General features: G+C 41.4%; 1 protein-coding gene across 1 annotated transcript in view; it reads right to left on the reverse strand.

The window, feature by feature from the left end:
- Positions 1-19730, reverse strand: part of RAD18 (RAD18 E3 ubiquitin protein ligase) — a 61076-nt gene that overhangs the window by 30185 nt on the left and 11161 nt on the right. The window contains exons 4-8 of the mRNA XM_009705028.1: positions 16323-16678; positions 14079-14178; positions 11160-11344; positions 7250-7326; positions 6476-6536 (exon numbers count right to left, since the gene is read on the reverse strand). Coding sequence (XP_009703330.1) covers positions 6476-6536; positions 7250-7326; positions 11160-11344; positions 14079-14178; positions 16323-16678 — 779 coding nt within the window. The remainder of the gene's footprint in view (positions 1-6475; positions 6537-7249; positions 7327-11159; positions 11345-14078; positions 14179-16322; positions 16679-19730) is intronic.

Raw genomic sequence — 19730 nt, forward strand, 5'->3', positions numbered from 1 at the left:
CCCTACAGAATGCACCACCTTCTACCGAAACAGTGTATTTGACTGTAGCTACCCACAGCTAGTTCTGCATGACAGTCAATCACTCCATAGGCATGGCTGTGTACTGATACGTTACAGTGAAAGCAGTAAGCATGTGTTTCCTTTATTCGGAAGGACTTTCAACAAAAAGTCACTGTGAGAAATAATTTGTCCTTTTGAGACAAAAAGTATTTCAGCTAAAACCTTTAGCCTGATTTTTAGCCTATGGAAAAAGAATTCAAAATGTTTTCCGTGTCAGAGGCAGGAAGGCCCGACTACATCCAAAATGTCCTTGGGGCAAAGCAACTCTTTGTAAGGGCAGGAGAAGGTGGAGCAGGCACAGCCCCTCCGCTGGGCTCCGTACTGCCTTGCCCTCCACTGCCCTGAGACTTCAGAGGTCCCACGGGCAGTAACATCCCAGGTCCCAGCCGGAGCATTTTCGGTCCATCCCTGCAGCGAGCCAGGCTCTGCAGCAGCAGGGGATCTCCATGCTCCCTCCTCTGCCGATAGCACGCGTGTGCCATCCGCAAGGAAGGTTTCCCAGCAATCGCAACAGAGCAATGGACTAAACAAAGCAGCTCCTGAGAAAGGAGTACACCTTGTATTACGCACACCACCGCGCACACACCACCTTTTTTCTTTCTTTGCACACACAGAACCGAACGCTGTTTAAAGTCTCTGCTCCGTACAAGCCACACACATGCTGCCCAAGTTACACTTGCAGGAAAGACCAAGATAAACCACAGCACAGAGGATGGGCAGAAAAGCGAGCAGGAATTCTCAGGACAAATGAGAGCCCAGGGCTTGCGATGGGCCACCAGGGCCGCTTTCCGCCCACCCCGCCGGGCACAGCCAGCCCGCCCGGGCACCCCCTTGCACCAGGGCTGCACACACATGGGCTTCACACCCACCCCGCGAGTGCCGAGAGCAACGCCTGACCGATGACAGCAAAGAAAACGTCCTGGCCAATCAGGGTACTTAGAAACCAACTTTGGGCCTGGCTGAAACAAAGAACTCCCTCATAACTTCTGTTTTGTTTGTTTGGTTTTGTTTTCTGTTTTCAAATCAGTCTCCGAACTACCTCCTTCTTTCTCTGCAAGGTAGGGAGAGGCAGGAACAACCCTGACCTTCCCCGCAGTTGCAGTGCAGGCTCTCCCCACGTTTCCAAACCACGAGCATGTGCACCAGTGGTCCTCCATCTCCTTCTCTTCCCACCCACCACACTCTCCCATCCCTCCCAATCCCAGCTCGGTGGTGGGGTCTGTTTTCCCCCCACAAACTGCCCTGACCTCCTTCTCGACCATGACACATCTCACGGCACCGCTCAGCCTCAGCATCTCACTCGGTACGGCCAGCGCCTCGAGGAGCAGACACCCCTCGCCGAGCACTGCATGGAGTACGGCACGTGTAAATAATGGCTGCATCCAACCCCGACCTATGTCCTGCTGTGGTGATGGGAGGGGGGAAAAGCCAAGATAAAAATGATATCAAGTTCTGCCCTGCAGAAGGAAACAGATTTGAAACGGGCTCACCACATAAGGTCAACAACTCCTCTAATAGAAAGAAAGTTCTTGTCTCAGATGCTCGTGTTTGTGCCGCTGCACATTCATTACGTAATTCCTTTGGCACTTCAGTTTTTCCAGTGTTACTATTTTTTGTTGTTTTGTTTCATGGTGTAACTACAAAGCTTTTCAAGTAAAAAAGAAATGTCCTGGCAAAACAAGGCAGTATTCAGATACGCTGTACATCACCGCTGTGCTGAAATGACAGACCATGCACATTTCATAAAAGTACAGGCATTTCAATAATAAAACAACCGCAGATATAATTACAAATATTTAAAACACAAGACATAAATCAGTAAGCCTCTGAATAACATTGCAAATTAAAAGATTTATAAGCAGAAAAAGCAACAGAATATCTTTTAAACAAATGTATTTCTTTTCCTGGAGATATTTTAACTCTTTAAATAGAGGCCTGACCACCAAAAAAAGGAGAATGAGGTTGACAGCGGGCTGAGGTGTCACTGAGCTCCGGAGGAGCAGAGGGAAGCTACTGCGGGGGACAGCGTACTTCACTGTACCTTCCAGGCACAGACTCTGGCAGCTGCTCAAGCAGAGATTCCAGCTAGCATATAAACCATCCCCAAGTTCACCAAGCCAAAATATTAATTGCTATTTGAAAAAACACTTCACACACAAAAAAAAAAAAAGCAAAAAAAAAATACCAACAGTGTAATCTGCAATTTGCCAAAAGCCTGGGAAATTGTCAAAAAAAAAAGTTTTACCACAGCTGGTTCATCTTGCTTTTCAACAAGGCTATTACACAGCTCCAATATGTTGTGTGTTTCATTCAGAAATACAGAAAAAAAAAGTATATGGTTGGGGTTTTTTATTCAGAACTTATGCCAGAGGTAATGAATTCATTAATTCAGTTGTGAATTAGGGACCTAGGCTGAAAATGTTGTAAATTAAAAGGAAAAAAAACCCCTTCACTGTATAATAAAGCTTTCTAAAGTCCATCTGTGCTACAGTGAAAAAATGGCGTTTGATAAAAGTTCTTTTAATCTCTAACTGTCCTCTAATTTTAACATACAGTTCTTTTTTTATGCTTATGATTTCTTCCCTATTGCTTTAGTAAGAAATAATATGCCGACACTAGTTAACATTTACCTCTTTGGTCATCACTTGTTATTAATTTTAAAATCGTATATTCCCATTAAAATATTTTTCTATCTTCTTTTTTTCCTTTTTTTTTTTGAGACTTAAATGTTCAATTAAGCTGCCTGAGGCTAATTTATTCACTTGGAGATCTTGATAATTTTTAAGCCATACCCTTTTAACAATATAAACTCAATAAAATACCTGTTTTCAGATAATTATGACGGCACTTAATATCTTCTGGTTCTAAAACGTGTACAAGAGATCAGGAAAACAAAAGGAAGGACGGGCAATGCCAGTCCCCCGGGGCCACGGCCGGCAGGGCACAGCAGCCTGGCGCAGAACTGGCCGACGGGCTCCTGTTTCCACACCCCACCCCAGTCACGCAATGCAACTGTTTGCAAGTTGCGACGTGAATGCGACCAGGGATCCATCTTTACAAGGAACTTGTGCACATCCACAATTTTAAACAGGCGAGTTAAGTGGGTTTCTTGTATAGGACCAGTTCTCTGGTGACAGCATTGCCTTCCGACGAGCCGTGCGGGCACTGCCGCAGAGTGGCACGTCCCCTCGGCAGCTCCCTCGCTCCTGGGTCACGCCACGCCGGCCCTTCCACCCCAAACGTTCCCCCTCAGACAGCTTTAGTTCAGACTCACCTTCCGCGGCCAGCAACCCGCTAAGGAGGGCAGCAGTAACGCCAGAGACGAGGCCGGGGCACTGCCCTGCCCTGCTCTGGGGGCCTCCGGCAGCCACCGAACTTCGGGTTTGTTCTTTACAGAGCTATTAAAGCCTTGAGGGGAAAAATACCCAATTTCAAATAAATACTTTTTAAATTCTTTTACTTTTTGTTTGGGTTTGTTGTTTGGTTTGGGTTTTTTTATTTTATTGCTAGAGATTTCTGCATGGCAAGAGAATAATCATTAACCAGTTACTCAGAATTAGAGGAAGATGTTTTAAGATTAAAAACCACAAACAGTGCATGTACGCTTAAAAAAAAAAAAAACACAAACATTCTCACAAACAGCAACAAAAAGCAAGGGAAAAATTGTCTAAAGGTTTAGGCCCTTATTTAGCCTTCACAGAAACTCAACTAAAATCAACAAGGCTAAATCGAGCTGCTTTATGGAATAATTTATATGTCTGAAGCAACGCAAGGAAACACAGGAAATATGACCATATTGCAGATTTAAATACACCCTTAAGTATAATCAGAGCTAGTTGTCCCTTCATTGCTTTGCTCCTCTGTGGCTGAAAGCAGAGCAGTTTAACGTTCATTGAATATTGTTTTAATATTACATGGCTAACTACCATGTTTGAGGGTGCAAGCAGAGCGCAGGTGAAGCAAAATGAGTGGGAAACAACAGGAAAGAAATTGTGAAAAATAAAACACCGCTAGGGAGCTAAGTGCAAAGTAATGCTATTTAAAACCTGATGTACAAACACACAAAGAAGGGTCTGGAAATCATCTGTAAAAATCAGTTTACATTAGCCATTTCTGTACTAAATTACTGCAACAGGATGCAAGTCCTGCAACCTTTAACTCTCACAAGAACATTTGCTTCTAAACTAACCATAAAGATGGTTAGACGGTTCCATGGAGAGAGAAAACACTATTCTGAAGTTTAAGCACACAGTAAGAAGAAAGACAGTTGAAAATACTGTGCTTTCCCAGGGTCAAGTTAAGCAGGAATCAGTTCTTTGTTGGGGAAAAAAAAAAAACAAAACAAAAACAAACCCACAAAAAAACTCAAACAAAAAAAACACACACCAAAAAAACCCCACAACACACAAAAATCCAAACCCACAACAAAAAAAAACCTCCCACAACCAAACAAAAAAAAACCAAACAAAATTGTATCATTGAACTATAGTTCTCCCTATGGTATTTTTCTTATTTTTTGTCTCTTCTCTTCTTTCCCTTAAACGTTTATTCCAGTTAACACTTCCCAAAACAAATGCTGTTATTCTGACGCAGGCACTGGTCTCTTGCAAAAACAGAGGGGACTCAGTGTAAAAAGTGAAACAAACAGCAACAACAAACTAGAAAAAAAAAAAATCACCCAGTTTGCACTGAATCCCAGTTGCTGGGTGGAGGGGAAGAGGTCAACCAAATGAGCAGAGTATTCTTTTTAAGAGATTGCTTCAAAATCACAGGGCTGGACCAGACGGGAAAGTAAAGTAGGATGCAGGAAGGAGACAAGAATATGTAAGTACCTGTGGAGAGGGGTATGGAGGAAGGGAGTGAATGTGAGGAGCACTGTGATACCCGGGATGATTTGAGAATCACAGGATACAAGTAAAATATGTAAAAAGCATTTTTGGCTCAGTTAAAACACACTTTTTAGCAGTAAGGGCCACCTCAACAACTGTAGAAGCGTAAAAAACACACAGCTGAGGAAACACGCAGCCATAAAGTGTTTTAGAAATGCCTTATTAAATATAAACTACTGTGGCTGCGTTGCTTGTCAGTTAATGTCACTCTGCACTGGACAGCAAACCTAGAAAAGTAAGGCATAGAAAAAGTAAATTTATACAAATTTAACTGCTACAGGATGAGTTGGAGAACTCAAGACGACCAACCACCACTCAGAATACAGGTACATTTTAATAATCGAGCATTGGCTTTATTTAAGAGTCTAGGGGAGAAGGGAATATCTCAAGTAATGGAAAAACTCAGTATCTGCATTACTGGGTATACTGGTGAGTGCAGGGCCCAGACAGCCAGCATTCACCCCATCTCGCCAGCTCAGCACACTCCTCGTCGCCAGAGATGCCTCCCTCTGCAGTGGCCCAGCTATGCCCGAGCCAGGCTGGTGCTCCTGGAGGGCTCACGCCCACAGAACTGCCTGCGGAGCCAAAGTCATACAGTGCCCAGAACCGCAAAAACGGGAGAAACCAATATCAAACCTGAAGCTGAGAAAATTGCGTACATATAAAAACACTCAGGAGTGCATGCCGCTGTTCATAGGGACACAATAGTAGGTAATAAGCTGCTTTTTGCTACAATCAGTGACTTACTACACAGAGATTCATATGCTGCAAGTCCAAGTTTTATCAAAGTATAGAACTGGCAAACTAATTAACGAATTTACATGAATCTCCAAGTAATTCAGATTATTCTCAGAGAAGGTGCCAAAAAAATCCAGGGCAAGGAAGGATGAAATCTCACAAGCAAGGCATGATCAGCCTTCACCGCAGTCACAACTGCTCTTCTGTTTTCAAAACCAGCACCATAAGAATTGCACAGTGTCACGCAGAGCGGGACACTGAGACAGAGTTCCCCCTCCACGAGACAGCCAGCAGCCCAGCAGCTCGACGGGATAAAGCCGGCACACACACCCAGCACTGCTGGGGTCTCAGGGAGTCCTTTCTGAGAAGTTCTGCTCCTTATTTCTGCTTGAGGGTTCCCAGTGAAAGCATACAACTACACACCGCACATGCAGCGCGGGAGACAGAAAAACTCTACTTTGCTGCTCTTTATATCCAACAAACATAGAAGGACCATTAAGAAGGTCAGTAGAAAGTGCATAAACGGAAATGTGCTAAGGAGGCAATCAGCTTCCATCTCAATCTTATCCAGCCCCAGCAGCGAGTTTTGTCAAACGTCAGTACTTAACAGAGACTGAGTTTCAAAGAGAAAGTTTCAGCCCAAACAGAACTTCCAGCTTCAATTTATTAAATGGGAGGCGGGTGAAGCACACACACACATGAAAAGCATCACTTTTATGTGTATACTTTAGTACAAAGGAGAAGGTGAATTTAAAAGCAAAATGAAGCGAAACTTGCGTATTACTTACGATAATCAGTGTGGATCTCATCTATTTCTTCCTCTGTCTGGTCCTTTGTAAAGGTCAAGCTCTACAGAAATCATACAAATATTTATTTACAGAAACAGAAAGATTATAGAGCTATGTACTTTAAAACTAGAGACTTAAAACTGGAAGAAGGATCAGCTCTGTTTTTCTACCATCAGCTCTTACCACCTCATCTGCAGACAGTAATATATATTTAAAGTGCATATACATGCTGTCTTACTTTGCTTTCACAATGCCAAGAGGACTAAGCCAAGCCACCCCATATAACACCCAGCATGTGTGGACCATAAAATATTTCCTAATACTGTGCAATAAGCATGCTCCAAAAAGGCACAGAAGTATCATATGTCATGGGAAAAGAACAGGCGCTCTTGCTGGTACGGAAGCAAAGAATTTGCTAGCTAAATCCTAGAGAATTCTAGGAAGCAAAATATTCCCCACACTGCCATGGAGGGTCAAAATCCTCCACTATGACCAAGGGGAACATTTCTCAAGAATTTTTATTGCAATCAAAAAAAATGCTCCTACTTAAATGGTTTGGGCATAGAAACATCAGCAGTACGTGAAGAACTGCCCATGGCAAACAAACGGTATGAGAAAAATCATGTTGATTATAGGACGTTATATGCGAATTCCAATATGCAACCTGGGAATCTGGGAATTCCCATAATAAAGCAATAGGCAAACATGTTCAGTGCCCACTCTGCAATTTCTCCTAGCCAGCCCCTTCTTTGAGAGCAAAGATAATTAGCTTACATTTTCACCGGTTTTATTAAATTCAAGCTGAACCCGAATCCTCTCATTCTTTTCCAGCTCTTTAACAATCTCTGGAACTGTTTGAAAATACAAGAAAGGAATCACTAAAACAGAAGTTGTAAAATAGAAAGATGTAACAGCACTGAATGAAACTACCATGAATTTAAATCACAAAGAGACAAACCGGCATTAGCTCTCCAACAGCGAGAGCTCAGACTCCCAACACAGGTAAATCCAAACGGCGCGGTTTTACCCCAGTGCTCAGCAGGCGCCTGTTCATGCAGAGGAACCGCTCCCATCCGCGGCGGCTGAGCAGAGGCAGTGCCCACAACTCGGGACCAGAAGGCAAGGTCAGGAGCCGTGGGCCTTGGCCCCGCGGTGCTTGCCAGCAGCTGGCTCTCAGCCACCTCCTGGGCTGATCCGCTCATTTCTTTTGTATTAAATTCATGGGAAAACGTAGAAAAAAAATTGTATTTGAATCTTACTCCAGCATATTACAGTGTTTCTGTGCTGCATACGCACGTCTTTTTATAAAAAGTTTCCATTTTAGAACGTATCTTTCAATGGAAGATAAAATAATGACACCTACTGTTTACCTTACTTGTACCTCCAAGGACTACCTTCCAAGGCAACACAAAACTCTCTGCAGGCTTATGTCCAAAACCCACAGTCCAAGACGAATTACAACCGACTAATGATTAAGTTGGACACCTCAAAAGCATTTAAACAGACATAACTGTGTTTGTTAACTTTTTAACTAGAGTTACAGCTATGCAGGACCCTGCAGGATGTATTTTCACATTTACTTTTACAAATCTGTTTCTACACTTAATCATTTCACAGAACTACTAGGTAGCTATAGGTATTTACTAAAACAAACACTTTCACCAGACGGTAAAGCAGCCAGAGAACTAAAGCTTATTAAGCTGTGAAGGAATAAAACCTGTTCAAAACTGGTTTAAGCAAAATCCAGGAATTTGGCACCTATGCTTCTTCAGCTCAGCTATTTGTATTATATAGTGACCTTAGGTTCACTGCTACCAATGAAAATGCACGTCTGCATCTTAAGCGCAAGTTTAATAGTTCACCCTTTATAAATAGGCATTGAGCCAGAACTCAGTAATAAGTTTTGCATTATTTAGGGCAGACTAGCTAAAGTACATTGTAACACACTGTGAAACTCTTCATTTAGCTAGCTTGGATGAACGACGCAGACGGAGACTTGGTGCTACTTCATCACCAGCATGAAGCGAAGAATCGCCCCGAGAATCAAGTACCTCCCAGCACGTTAAAGGACTAACAGAGAAATGCCTGCTCTGCACAGCATCAATTCTAGCACGCCTTGAGCAGACGTGAGACTCCAGTCAAACCAGCACCCACTTCTCACGCCAACCTTGCTGCAGCGTAACGGCAGCAGCGCCGCCCCAACCCCACGGCCTGTCCTTTCCCCACACCCAGAGCTGCCGCAGCTCCCAACCACCTCGCTCATCACTTTACTTCAAAACTGCTCTGCTCCTGCTTACCCATCAGACAACAGCGTACCTCCACGACCTACAGGAGCTTTACATCTACCTCTGCTGCTGGGGAACTCGGAGAGAGGCTTTGAGATTGTTTAATTAAATTTCCAAGATTAACATAAATCATAGCATGACTGAAATTCTGATACAAGTGCTGTTCTCGCAGACTTAAACAACAAACTTCCTAAACTTCCATCATTGCTGAAGTCAAACACAGTCTTAACTCTGTGTGCTGGTTCTCATCCCAGAGGCTTTCTGAAGTCCTAGAAAACAATTTTTGAAAGCATTTATGTTTATTTTCAGAAGTGCTTAGGCACAAACTAAGCAGTGAAATTTGGCACCTAAATCACTTAGGCACTTAACCTTCTTAGTCAAGGTCTTAAAATGGCTAAAGATGCAAAATGAAAAAGCAAATAGCGTTGGTTGCAAACTCCCTTTTCTTACACACTCGCTCCCACAATCCAAGTTCAGAGCTAGCTAGTGAAATCAAGATTTCAAAAAGCAGGAGGCCTAAAGTTTGGCTGCTAAATTCATATTTATAGTTCTCAGTGATTGACTTTATTTTTCAAAAAGCACCACATCTGGTGGCTCTGCCTGTTTAATAAAGGAGCTGAACACCAAAACCATACTTTTATTTTTGAAATGCCACAGTAGAAGTTGTGGATATTCAGCATTTCCGTTTGATCAAATACAAAACCATATGTGCATGGAGTTAATATATGAGCTTTTTCACAATAAATACTCCCTTTGACTGTCAAATTTGTTAAATGATAACTGACAAATTAAGTGGTTTTTACTGTGTTTAAATTCGGCAGCCTTCTCTAAGTATACTTCTCACCCCTGGCCTCCAATTGTTCCTGTTATAGATAAATAACAAATAGCAAATGTGAAGTGTGGCTGTGCACCTGCAGTGGTATGCCATCTGATCCACGGAGATGCTGAACCCAGCTGTGCACGAGCAGCTCCTCGGCTCGCTGCCCTGCCCTGCTCGCTCATTCAGTTCCCAGCAGTCCCACTGCCAGCAAGACCAAAAATTTATCTGGTCCAAATAGTTTGAGCCCTTCAACATTCAGACTTGTTTACAACTTGTGGAAGAAATGGTGAACTTGTGCTTCAGGACTTAAGTCTCTCTGTAAATATGAAAATTAAAGAGATCAAACCGGGGGTGAGGAACAATATTTCTCATCTCTCTACCTTTGAGGTAACCGAGACCCAGCTCTTGCCAGCAGCAGGACTGACCTATGCTACAGACCTAGGAGACAGCAAGCTACATCCTGAAACCAGTGCAGAACACGCAATACTGGCTAGATGAGAATTTCCAGGACACTAACGGCTGTGCAGCTCCCAGGAGAGTAATATCAGAACATGATCCTCTTAGAAATTCCTTTAAAAGGACTGTTTGGCATAAGCTCCTAATCAAATAAAAAATAACTATAAATCTGATGCCTCTCTCACCCACACACACCAGTGTGCTTGTGCCGTTACTTGTATCACTTGCAGAACTGAGTTGACAGATGACAAGTGATGCATGTTTTCGTCTTTTATATATATAAAACAAGTTGAGCTGGGACAATTCTCCCTCTAGCTCATACAGCTATTCAAAATTTTAAAAATGGCCACACTGCCTACAAAACCAGGCAGCACAAATACCCTACTCAAACCTCATCGGCTTTGTTCCAGCCCTGGCATTTTCCAAGCCTTAAGCCTGAGCACATGCAAGTAGAAGACTGCTGTTTAAAGGAAGTTTATATCGCACTCACATTAGAGACTAAAACACATTCTCCTTATCCCATACAGCTGTTGAATGCTATATACAGTTTCAGTTTAATTGTACAAAACTGCTGCCAAACACCTAAATTGATATAAACTCCACAAAACAATAACACTTTCCTATTAAGTGATTCTATCCTTACCTATCATCTCCAAAGAGAAATCTAATTTTGAAACTAAATTTAATAAAAATATAAAAGTCTCTGGGAGGAAGAGACCAAATTCAGAACAGAAGATAAATTAATAATCCATTCACTTACTAAGAACATCAGGTACTTTCAATTTTTGACTAAAAGCCTCGGAGTCTAATTTGGAGGCACTCATTAAAATACAGAGTCAATAAAAACCACAGAACATTTTTCCGAACAGGGTTAGTAAATCAGGAAATATCAAAGAATTTCAACACAAATTTACACCCTTGCTGGATGTATAGCAACACATTTCTGGTTTTTGTTACATTTCCTTTTTTTGCATTAATCTTGATTCACGCAAGATAAATTCTTTCAGCTCCAGTTTTCCCAAATATTCAAACCAGCCTTATTCCTACCCTGAGAACTAAGAGAAGAAGAAATGCGTACAAATAGTTTGTGATTGTAACAACTTTCCCAGAATTTCTAACTTACCTGATCTGGGATTTAGAGAATCACACTGAGCATTATACATGTGCACAAATTCTTGGTGTCTTTTAATGAGCTGTTGTCGGGTCCCATGGGTAGAAAGACCATGTTCCTTTAGTTTCTTCTTCAAATCACGATCAGAGAGCAAGTTGTAAACAACTTTAGACATAGGCTTCCTTTTATGAGCAGAACTGCAAAAGGAAAAGGAAAAACTTTTTTTACTTAATACTCCTATGAAAATCAAAATACTGACTTACATTTTTACACAGTATTTCTCCCACCCCGGGTAAGAAACACCTGAAAGAATCATTTCAGCCACAACAGACGCACAACGAATTAGACAGCATATCACAGATGCAACAGCAACAGTTCTAGGAAGCCAGAACACTTTTTCCATCTACCACAATGAAAATTTCGAATGTGCAGAAAGCAATGGATCTAGTCTGATTTTCTTTAGGAAACGATGCAAACAGTACTCATACAACAAGTACCACGGCTCAGTTTTTAACATCTACAGCAAAGTTTCAGGATCACACCAGCAAACACAGTATTGTTCATCTTCATTAGGATCAAGCCTTACATTCGCTCTCAACTGAAAAGGAAGTGTACTGAATTCAGATTGCTGAAACATGGGTTTTCCCCCCAAGTACTGGCCATGTCTTACCTGAATCAGTTGGTGAAGTTTTAAAAGCATTAAAACTGCAAGGCAAAACTTGAATTAGATTTTTCAGCTTTCTGAGAAAATGACTTCGAGAGAGAGAGTCGTGTACCTGAAAGGAAATCTGCAGTTCCCACCTAACAGAAGGCTAGTTTGGTAATACAGAAAGTGACATTAAGGAGAGTTAATAGTGCTCTCAGATGGAAAACATCAAAAACCAAAATTTACTCCTTCACACTGCCTCATGTCAGAAGAGCTCAACATTCCTGGCATAGCTAGGGAAAACATCTTAATTACAAGAAACTGCCATAGAAAATTCAAGTCCTACTGCAATTTCTGTCATCTAAAATCAGCAGAACAGTTTCCTTCCTTAGCTCACCCTTCCCTATGCCTCCTGGTGAAATACACTCAAACTAGCCAACGAAGGTACCGAAATCCATCTGCTGCCTCACTCATCATCTTCAACTTAAATTATTTATTAGTTACAGAAGTACAGCATTTAGTTAGACACTTTTCTTCCTGCAGCAAAATAAAGTTCATCTGCACTGCTCTGAATTACAGAGAAGTGAACAGCTCTCCATTGTGAAAGCAAGAGACTTATTTGAAAACTGTATTCAGCACTTGCAACTTACCACAGTGAAAATAAATTTCAAAGTTAAAAAAAAAGCTTATGGAAAGATTGTCATTAATTCATTTACTCTCATATAGCCCCTGTAGCATAGCTGGCAAAAAAAAAAAAAGATGCATTACCACAATACGCTCTTTCAGAAAAGTCTTTTTTCAGATTCTTTTGGGAAATATAAAAAAATTTCATTGAATAATTACAACTTTTTAAAGTCCTGAAAGACTTTTGTATGTATTATAATTCACCAGCAGCATGACCTAGAAGAGTGATGACAGTTTTGCGAGCAGACAGCTACATGAAAACAGTTCACAACAGTTTTGAAACCTAATGTTGGCAGGGTTTTTTCCCATCCTTGAGAAACACGGTGTTGTTTGTGAACATACACTTACCTCTTGTAATTACTCCTGTGCAGCTTTTGGGGACTAAATTATCAGTCCCGATGAAATACTGCTCAACTGTTAACATAGCATGCCATGTGCTCCCAATTTGAGAATAAACAGAGCTAAAATGCCTCAGAGAAGAACTACAGAAGTGCTGTTACTGAAACCCGAACAACACTGCCATAAAACAAACACACTGCCAAAAAGCCAGCATTTAACACACAATAGCCAGTCTCTAAGGAGAAGTATCTTGTATTATACTTCCTTAAGATCCAAGCATAAAAATAAAATAAGCAAAATTTAAAATTCCATTAGGGACACGGGCTTGACACCAAAGAAAGATCTGGCTTTTATTTCCATTCATTAAGAACAGAGAAAACACTAAAAACATCCCAAATGAAAATTAAAATGTAACATCAGATTTCAATATTAATTTACCATTTATTCATCTTCAGAGTCCTTTAGCTTATAGACTGCATTCTAAGTATGACTAGGCAAAATAAGAGATTTAACATAAAATTACTTTCTGATCAAGGTTTGGAGGAATTGGAAATACAAGCATGCAGTAAAACTGCATGCAGCAAAAGTCCCTCACAGCTCTTAAGTCTGATCAGTTAGAAATAATAATGGCCTAAATTTATGCTAGTAAGTAAAATAAACTGAAATCTACACTTCTGATGTGAATGTGGTGACCATGACAAATTCTAGGGCGGAGGCATAAAGTCAAAGGCATGCATTAATCTTATGGAAATTGAGATCTTAAAGAAACAACCTTGACAGGGGCAACTTGAAAAGAACCACAGTGAGCAAAGCAAAGTGCAACTTTTATTTTTTAACTTGACAGCTACTGAAGCGATTGTCTTTTGGCCCATCTGAACTGAGGGAAGCAATTCATTCACCAAGTGAAAAATGGGAATAAGTGTTATCTGAATAGAATTTTAATGCTAGTGAGCAGAAACGTGACAATAATAATGTACAGACTAAGTTTTACTCCCTGTGTTGGATTCTTTAAAACATTGTCCAGTGTTTTCTTGCCACTAAAAGCCAAACAGTAATTCTGCTGGTGATCCCCATACTTTCTTGAGAGGGGAAAATCACCACTATTGTATTTATACAGGGATTTTAGAGTTATCTATACAGCAGGTAACCAAGAAAAAAAAAACACGATCCACTGTATTATAACCCATCAACTAATATTTCCTCTTTGAGCTGTGGAGAAAAAAGGCTACATGCATATAAAAATTCTTAAAGCTGTTTCTTACCTTCTTAGGCTGTCCTTCTTCTCTTCTCTTATCAAGCAGCTATCCAGATGTTTGTTTATATATTGCTCTGGAATAGCAACCTCACACACAGGACATTCCACTGAAAGCAAGGGAGCCGGAATTTACTAGCATGTACATTACAGCAAAGTGCAAATGTTTCCATCTGAAAAACTAGTTGTTTACTGAAGAAAATGAAAATCCAGAATTACAGGTTTCTTTTTTAAAGAGATCTGGCATGTCTATCCAGAATCTTCATTTTTAGCTCTCACTTTCACTCCAGAACACTCATTTCCCTCTCCATGTAGTATCAGAATGGTTCTCACCTTCCCTGCAGTCAGATGGAGTGAAGTCTCTCATGAAAATCTAGAACAACATACATACTACTCAGAAACCCAGAAGTTAATATAAACACACTTATTTCTGTGCTAGTGTTTTTCACTTTTGCAGTACTTCACTCTTAAACAAAGGAAGCTGCTTCATTTTGATAAAACAGCATAGCACAAACTTCATTCACATTAACATAATATTCCCAGTGTATGGCTCTCAACAGGACTGTCAATGCACGAGTTAGCCTCACAGGAATCCTATGATCCAGCCATGCCTCGTGCTCCTTTCTTAGTACACATAACTAGATTCTGTGACTTGGGCTCAGAGGCTCACAAATGCCCTATAGCATGGGCCCACCCAACTCAGAATTCTTCTTGCAAGGTGTTTTCAAGAAGCACCTATAAACATTACCTGTAAAGACAGTCCAAAAAACACAGACTCAAAATCTTCATCTTCAGCAATTACATTACATCAAAATCAAAAAGCTAAACTTTAAATGAACAGTATGAGAAAAAGATTCTTTAACTGACAACCTCTGTATTAGTATGAAGGAAGTCAGTTTTAATTTAAAAGACAAAACAAAAAACCACCTACAAAAAACGCTGTGAAATGTTGTGGGAATTGAGAGTGTTATCTGGTAACACTGCTTTGCAATTCCTGACTCCCATGACATCATATTCTAGTCAAAGGTTAAAAAAAAAGTTAGGACAATAACATAACACAATAGTTCTGAGCAGTCTATTATAGTATTTGAAGTTAATTTTTCAATTCTTAACGCAGGAACAAATAATACTTACTAAAACCACTTCAGCATTGCCTCATTTCAAGTCTCCCATTTATATTGTTTGACCAACTACTTTGCATTTGTGGAAATAATTTCAATGTAATGCATGCTTGAGGATTTAATAAGGTCATAAAATGGTAAGCAAGTGAAAATTTCAATTGCTCAAGAATAAATGAGTGGTAAAATTTCATATGAGTTTTAAATTACTAACGCAAGCAAGTCTGATGCATAAAACTAGGAAACATAACTTCTGGCTAAGTTGATACCATTTTCATATGGCTGCTTTTCTGGCTGTATTACGTCTTTAAGCACCATTTACTCAGCTAATGGATGAATATGAACTTCAGAGTTCCAGCTGAATAAATTGTTAAACAGAAGAACAGATAAATATGAATTAATAAGAATCAGTGTTCTACTCCTATATGGTCTTTTATTTTAATTAGGCTTTTAATTGGGTTAATAGGATGGCTGCCATTATGTCAAAACTAAGAGGATTCTGTCATTTTATTGTAGTTGATTAGTATAAATGAGCATTTTTATGCTTCAAAATAAATTCATCTTAACACCGTAGAATTACAGAAGAATGAAGCAGATTATTTTCTTCTGGAGAGTGTACGAACAGGAATATTATCAAAATGATCATGGCTTCAGTTTTGGTTTTGGGTGCACCCCTCAAGTAACAAACACATTATAAAATACCTTCCTTTTGGTTACTTCAGGGTACAAGAGCAGAATGAATGTCGATGTTGTCTGTCCAGTAGTCATTAAGGGGAAGGAGAAGAGAAAATGACTTCACTTTTCACTCAGTAAGTCTGTTGTGCAACTATTGTTTTTTAGAGTTGTTACTCAAAGCAAAGGAATCTGTAAGTGTTGAACTTCATTTAATTACTTGGCATCAGCCCAAGCTTCCTCATCAAGAATATGCTTGTAGCAGAGCTGTCCCACATAAGCAGTAATCGGAATGACGCACAGTCCAGTTAAATGGGAAGCATCTGAAGATGCCAATGCAGATCAGAACAATGCAGAGAAGTGAGATGAATGCCACGTACTAAAGGTACTCTAATGCATGCAGCCAGCCACAACCACGGACGTGAGGAAGAGAACAGGACAAAAGCAAAAATTAAGCATCTCACCTTTCTTGACTACTTTTACCACAGATGTAGAAGGCTTTTCATGACTTCTGGTGCACTCAGGACTCTCTCGTGATTCCACTTCATTGTCTTTACCATCAACATCTGCAGAACCGCCATAAAGGTTATCGCGTTCCTCGGTTTTGAAAATCTTCTGATCTGTTCCTGCCAGGCTGTCTGCCTTTGTCAAGGTGCAAACTTTTTCCTTTCTCAAGAAACTGTCAATCACTGGCACCTCTTCTTTTACTACTGGCCGAGAAACAGGACTCCTAACATGACTGTTGCCAGCTGAGTGCCTGCTACAGGCCAAAGGAGAAGAAATCAGTGGAGTATCCAAGGCCAGCTGGAACAGCTGTTGCCTAGAAGCATCCAGAAGACAACATGCAGTTAGCTGCATTGGACAGTATTAGCTTTTTCTTTGAGAAGAAAACAGAACAAAACTAGATGGGGCTTGTCTTCCATTCCTTCCTCCCTCTCCCCCTCGCTCGCACGCAGCCCTTGGGAATCAGCTAGCCCACACAAACCAGGAGCAGGAGCACGCCAGCTGAGCCTCACCACGCTCTACAGAGTCTAAGAATTATCTTCCTGATTTTCAAACAAAATAAATTACATTTTGCAAGTGTAATAAAACACCTCTCAAAACATCACATGGAACACAGTAAAGAACTAAAACTTTTCCCCTTTACTTGGAGATGGTAGATGACCATTTTCAAGTCAGAGTACCTCAAGCACTGTGTCACACAGCTGTGACAGAGGCTCCTGAAACCAAAGCGCGTAGCAGAAAGCGTTGCCATATACCATCTGGTCCTCCGTAGCAGAGCTGCTCACTGCCCACCCCGCTGAGCAGAACCCCACCAAGAGATAACTAACTGCATGCTTGTCAGGGCTTGAGATTCAGTGACAGCTAACCTGAGCTATTTCGGTCACGTTTCATCAATGATCAGCCAAAGAGGGCAAACCTTCCGTTCTTTTCTCATATAAAATAAGGGGAAAGCATAACTGCCCTCAAGAACAGCCCACTTCAGTCTCCACCAGAACACTTACCACCCATCTACCCATGCTTTACCCCCTACTTGTACTCCCTGCCCTCCTCAGGGCTAGCAAATACCAAGATGCAAGTTAAACTGAAGTCTCTTTTCAAAGAAATAAACTTGTATTTTAGCAGTAGAAACACGGTAGCAGCAGAAGGCTTATTCTCCCATCTGTCTCATTAGTACTTTCAGCTTTGAGGTAATATGAAGAACTACAACGTCACAGTTGTCCTACTCAGTCAACTGCATAAGATCTTAAAGACCTGTTTTAGTCCTACCTCTGCCCCAGGGGTTTTTGCAGAAGCCTGTTTATTTTGCCATGTATTTTATACAGCTCAATCTAAGACAAATTAAGCCAGAGACTGCATCCTTGGCAGGGAGACGACACAGCAGTGCAGCTGTCCAGCCTGCCCACATACCTTGCAGTTCGCGTTCACTCCTGTGTCACCACAGGTAGAGGGAAGGCTTTCCCACCTAACATCAACGATGGACAAACCACATGTCCCACTCTTACCCACTGCTACTTTGTCAAGAGTCCTCCACATCCCGAGGGTCACAATGAAGTTCATGCCATCCAGCCAAAAACAGCCAGAAGTAGAGAGGCAGTCATTAACCTATTTGCCTTTAATTCACAGCTCCGTCATCCCTTGGCAACCTGCACACCATTCACTTCTCAAGCTCTCCAAGCATGCAAAGCCTGCACAGCTGCCCAGGTGCTCGGTAGCTTTCTCCCTGTCTTGCTGCCACTCTCAACTGCAAAGCCCCAACCTGCTGCATCATCAGAAGTCCTACCTGCAAAATAAGGCAATTGCAAAAAAAAAAAAAAAGTTACCATCTAGGAGCTCTCACAAACTGAGACAGCTTACAAAAAAATGGAAAATCTTAAAGGAAAGCCAGGATGCCTCTAACAATAAATGGACGAGACTGGTTCACCTCTAAGAGATACTATGTCCCCACTTGCTAAGTGGGGTAGGGAAGACCTTCCCTTCACTCCTCTTTATAGCAGGGTAACACAAGAGGGAGGGATGGGAACAGGAATAGCTTTTGAGGATGCTGAGAGCCTTTACCGACAAAGGCACGCTGTCCCTCACTTGCCCCTGTGCCCCCACCTCTCCGATCCGCACTGCACTACTCCCTGTGGCTGCGGCAGCAGCCAGAGCTCCGCACTCAGGGCAATGAGGATGATGTTAACTCCTTCCAAGGGACAAACCCCCTGCACTACTAATTACAACGGCACAAGATGCTTGGTATCCCTCAGACACGAATGTTTGTGGTCTTTTGGGGCCACGCAAGTCTGTAACATCACAAAGTCCTCCTCCTTCCCATCTGTAACACATTAACTTTGTCAAGCACTAGGATTTTTACTACTGCCATCGCTCAGCAAGTGCATGCCCTTTATTTAAACGCCAGGGCTTTACAGCTTTGATTGTGACACACTGCACCTGAGGTGACAAAGCCTGTGAAAGCAGAACAGCTGTGAGTCCTCAACTTCCAAAGGTTTTAACTCAGGAAGACTAAATAACAGTTGAAATAATTTGGATTACTTTTTTTTTTCCCCCAGAAAAGGAAAAGAGGGGACTGTCAGCAATGCACCTACAGAATGTGCACTGCCATAAAACTATTTCTTACAGCACTTTCATGAAGACACAAGGCCCATAAGAAGTCTGAAATGCAGCTATAAACTCATATTTTACAGTTGAAGACATTTCAGTATTGAGTAGCTACTTAGAAAACTTTTCAGGTAAATATTCTTCATGTCTAAGAAGAACAACTAAGTAAGAACTGTCTGTACATATATCTTTTAAAAACAAGTTCATGTAAGTCACTAGGTAACCCCTCAATTACACTAGTTTAAGATAAGTTCCTGGTGAACCACCACAACCATGGACGCTCTGCAGTGGTTGTATTCAAGCCAGATTCAGAAGCCTGGTTTGGAGTTTTAAGTTTCCTGGATTACTGGATGTAATGACCACATCTGTCAGTGGCAATTCACATCTGTCCCAAGACTCTCTGACTTTCTGCAGTGCAAACAAGTGCGATTAAGTGTGGCAGCGAAGCTACGTTTTTCTGCCTGCTCATGCCTAGATATGGACTGGAAGTTTTTAAGGAGGTTAATCCCCCAGCTGACACAGACGCAGAGTGCTCTGGCTACTGCTGGCATAGGATCAGCTCCACGGGGAACTCAGGAGCTAGTTAATGGGAACATAAACAGGGTGCCTTCACACAGCCCTGTCCCCCTCCTGCTTCCCATTTGCTCTTTACAAGGGGCGTATTTCATCTAGAAGCATCAGAAAGGTCTGACACCATATCACTGCTCAACCCGGTCAGCAGCAGCAGCAGACCAATTACCTCATTTTACTGCAGATAAACGCACAGTATT

This window comes from Cariama cristata, unplaced genomic scaffold (assembly GCF_000690535.1).
Source record: "Cariama cristata isolate BGI_N322 unplaced genomic scaffold, ASM69053v1 scaffold4860, whole genome shotgun sequence".
NCBI classification, from domain to species: Eukaryota; Metazoa; Chordata; class Aves; order Cariamiformes; family Cariamidae; genus Cariama; species Cariama cristata.